The sequence below is a fragment of the Herpailurus yagouaroundi genome, unplaced genomic scaffold (genome assembly GCF_014898765.1).
Source record: "Herpailurus yagouaroundi ecotype Mexico unplaced genomic scaffold, PumYag 77, whole genome shotgun sequence".
Taxonomy (NCBI): domain Eukaryota; kingdom Metazoa; phylum Chordata; class Mammalia; order Carnivora; family Felidae; genus Herpailurus; species Herpailurus yagouaroundi.
The window spans coordinates 13361447-13364815 of NW_024412388.1; the positions used below are offsets into that span (position 1 = coordinate 13361447).

A 3369-nucleotide genomic window follows, 5' to 3' on the forward strand; every position below is an offset into this window, starting at 1 on the left:
CTGCTGGCTCGGGTGGCCGATCACAAGCTCAGGCCCCGGGGCACAACCCCCACCCCCGCCCCCAGGGAAAGCGTCGAAGGATCCGCCAGCCCCGAGCCCCAGTGGCCACCCGCTGCCCGCTCAAGGTTACCTTGCTCCAACTCCTCCAGTGGCCGGCTGGAGCCAGCCCAGAGCCCCCTCCGGGTCAGCCCAGCTCCCGCAGGAACCAGGACAATCATTAATCGGATTCTTGACATTCTTTGGCCCCAGGTCGGCTTGGGAACCATGCTCCCCGGAAGAGGAGGAGCACAGTCCCAGGACTGGCATTTGGACATGCAGCTGGCAGGCAAGGTGGTGCTGTCGGCCGCCGCGCTGCTCCTGGTGACCGCAGCCTACAGGCTGTACAGGTTGAGGCCCGCCCGGGCCCCGCTGGGGGACAGGAACTCCAAGGCCGAGGAGAAGGCCGAGGGCTCCGGGCAGCCGGCGGACCCGGGGGCTGTTCCTGGGGCACCACACCGGGCTCTGAGACGCCGGAGGGGAAGCCAGGGGGCCGGAGCGCCGCTGGGCTGTGACCGGGAAAGTCAGGGGGGCTCCCGAGTCCCGGCAACAGGACGCTCTCCCGAAGTCGCAGAAGCCCAAGAGGCTCGGGAGCGCGAGAAGAAGGGCGCCGGTGTGGAAGCGGGTGGGCAGGGCCTTGTCTCTGAGCTGGCACCCCCTCGCTGCAGTGGCCAGGAAGCCGGAACAGCTGTTGGCGGTAAGCCCGAGCCGCCCCACCACCCCACTGTGGGCGATGAATTCCAAAGCTCCCCACTTGGCCTCGCTGCGGCAGAGGGGAGCAGGGTGGGCCGGGCGCCCACTCCATGGCGGGACGGCGGACCCCCGGGACAGCCGGGGCTCGGGGAGCAGGAGTCCCCCGCCACGAGCCTGATGGCCCACACGGAAGGCGAGAGTGACACGAACAGGAGCTGGGTCTTTCCTCGCAACAGGGGGGTCCACGGGGAAGAGGCCGGGGCCCTTCAGGCGGCCGTGGACATGGGCCTGACCCTGCACCAGCGGGAGGGAGCCGCCAGTGCCTCTTATACCTACTCGTCTGTGTCCCGGGTTCGCGTGGAGGAGAACTTCATTCCTGAGAAGGTGGAGCGGATGGGGCCCAGGCTGAAGGGCAAGGTGTACGATTACTATGTCGAGTCCACTTCCTGGGCCACCTCCAAGGGCCGGCTGGCCCCCAGGACAGCCGTCCCGGCTGAAGCTCCACTCCCCGGGCCCCTGCCAGGCGCCGCCCCGGGAACAGAGGCCGCTTCAGGAGGCCGGGAAGGTGGAGCCGAAACGCCCACCTCCTCCCAGCCGGGGCCGTCGCCCCCCACGCAAGGCTTCGGCAGGAAGGAGAGCCTCGTCCGGATCATGGAGAACCCGGAGCTCCAGCTCCAGCTCGAGGGCTTTGGGGCCCCCGCTCTGTCCTGCCCAGACCAGAGCGCCCCGCCTGGCCACCCCCTTCCCCAGGCTTCTCTTGGGTCCAGCTCGGCCGGAAGCAGCCGGGAGGCCCACGTGCAGCTCGTGGCGGGGACCAACTTCTTCCACCTCCCGCTGGCCCCCGGCTCAGCGCCAGACGTGCACCTGGATCTGGGCAACTGCTACCAGGTGCTGACCTTGGCCAAGAAGCAGAAGCTGGAGGCGCTGAAGGAAGCGGCCTACAAGGTGATGAGCGACAACTACCTCCAGGTCCTGCGCAGCCCGGACATCTACGGGTGCCTGAGCGGGACGGAGCGGGAGCTGATCCTCCGGCGCCGCCTGCGGGGCCGCGAGCGCCTGGTGGTGGCGGACGTGTGCCCCCAGGAGGGCTCCGGCCGTCTCTGCTACTACGACGAGGCGCAGGACGCCTGGCACCCGCTGGCCCGCCTGCCCCCCGAGGCGGTGTCCCGAGGCTGTGCGCTCTGCAGCCTCTTCAATTACCTCTTCGTGGCGTCCGGTTGCCGGGGGCCCGGGCACGAGCCCTCCAACCGCGTCTTCTGCTACAACCCGCTGACCGGCATCTGGAGCGAGGTGTGCCCGCTGAACCAGGCCCGGCCGCACTGCCGGCTGGTGGCCCTGGACGGCCACCTGTACGCCATCGGCGGCGAGTGCCTGAACACGGTGGAACGCTATGACCCGCGCCTGGACCGCTGGACCTTTGCGCCGCCGCTCCCCAGCGACTCCTTCGCCCTGGCGCACACGGCCACGGCGTGTGCGGGCGACGTCTACGTCACGGGCGGCACCCTGCGCTACCTGCTGCTCCGCTTCTCGGCCCGGGAGCAGCGCTGGCGGGCCGGCCCCACGGGGGGCGGCAAGGACCGCACGGCCGAGATGGTGGCCGTCAACGGCTTCCTCTACCGTTTTGATCTCGACCGCCGCCTGGGCATCAGCGTCCACCGCTGCAGCGCCAGCGCCCGCCTCTGGTACGAGTGCGCCACCTACCGCACCCCGTACCCGGACGCCTTCCAGTGCGCCCCGGTGGGCGACCTCATCTACTGCGTGGGGCGCTGGCGCTCGCTCTGCTTCCTGGCCGACCACATCTCGCCCAGGTTTGTGCCCAAGGAGCCACGGAGCTTCCCCTCCCCGCGGGGCACCCTCCTGCCCGCCGTCCTGACCCTGCCCGTCCCCGACGCGCTTCAGACCAGGGTCTAGCTACCCACCCCCGCCCCCCACCCCCCCGCTGGACTTCTGCTGCCAAACTGGAAGCAAAAAGCACCCTGCCCGCCACTCCGTGAGCCATCTCTGGGCCAGCAGGCAGCTCGGGAATTCCACCCGCGTGAGGGGAATGCTAACCCTACCCCCTCCGCTGGCCGGGGCCTCGGATGCGTCTTTGCTGTCCGCGGGGTGCGCAGGCGCCGTGTGAAAATAGAACCAGGGCCCGGCGTTGCTGAGGGCAGCACCGTGTGCGGGGATGAGTGTCACCTTGCTTCAAATCTGAATTCCTGGGGGAAGGGGTATCAGGACCCCGCCAAAGTCCAGGGGCACAGCCTTACTGCAACCACAGTTCAGGTGCCAGCGGACCCCCATAGGGTGGAGGTGGGCCAGCCCTCCTTAAGCCACTAGGCTCCCCTCCTAAACAGAGCCCCTACCTCTAGGGTTCCCAGAAGCACCTGGAACGCTCAAGGAAGGTGTTTCTGGCTGTGCCAGGAGCCCGGGAGAGCCCCAGGGGGCCCAGCCAGAGGAGAGATGGTTGGAGAAGTACGACAGCTGTAGTTGGAGCTGACCGTGAACTCTTGCCCGCAAAGCAAATTGACCATTGCCCACTTCTCATTACCTAGGATTCTGGTATACTCGAAGGAGGAGAAACCTCCAGTTAGCAGCCACTTGAAAACCTACACCTTGTACTGGTCTGCTAAGAACACCAGTGATTGCCACATATGG

General features: G+C 68.0%; 1 protein-coding gene across 1 annotated transcript; it reads left to right on the top strand.

Moving 5' to 3' along the window:
* Positions 1-249: 249 nt before the first annotated feature.
* Positions 250-2909, top strand: KLHDC7A (kelch domain containing 7A). The gene has a single exon (XM_040462783.1). It carries the CDS (start codon positions 265-267, stop codon positions 2638-2640), a length of 2376 nt encoding a protein of 791 aa, XP_040318717.1. The 5' UTR covers positions 250-264; the 3' UTR covers positions 2641-2909.
* Positions 2910-3369: the final 460 nt, after the last annotated feature.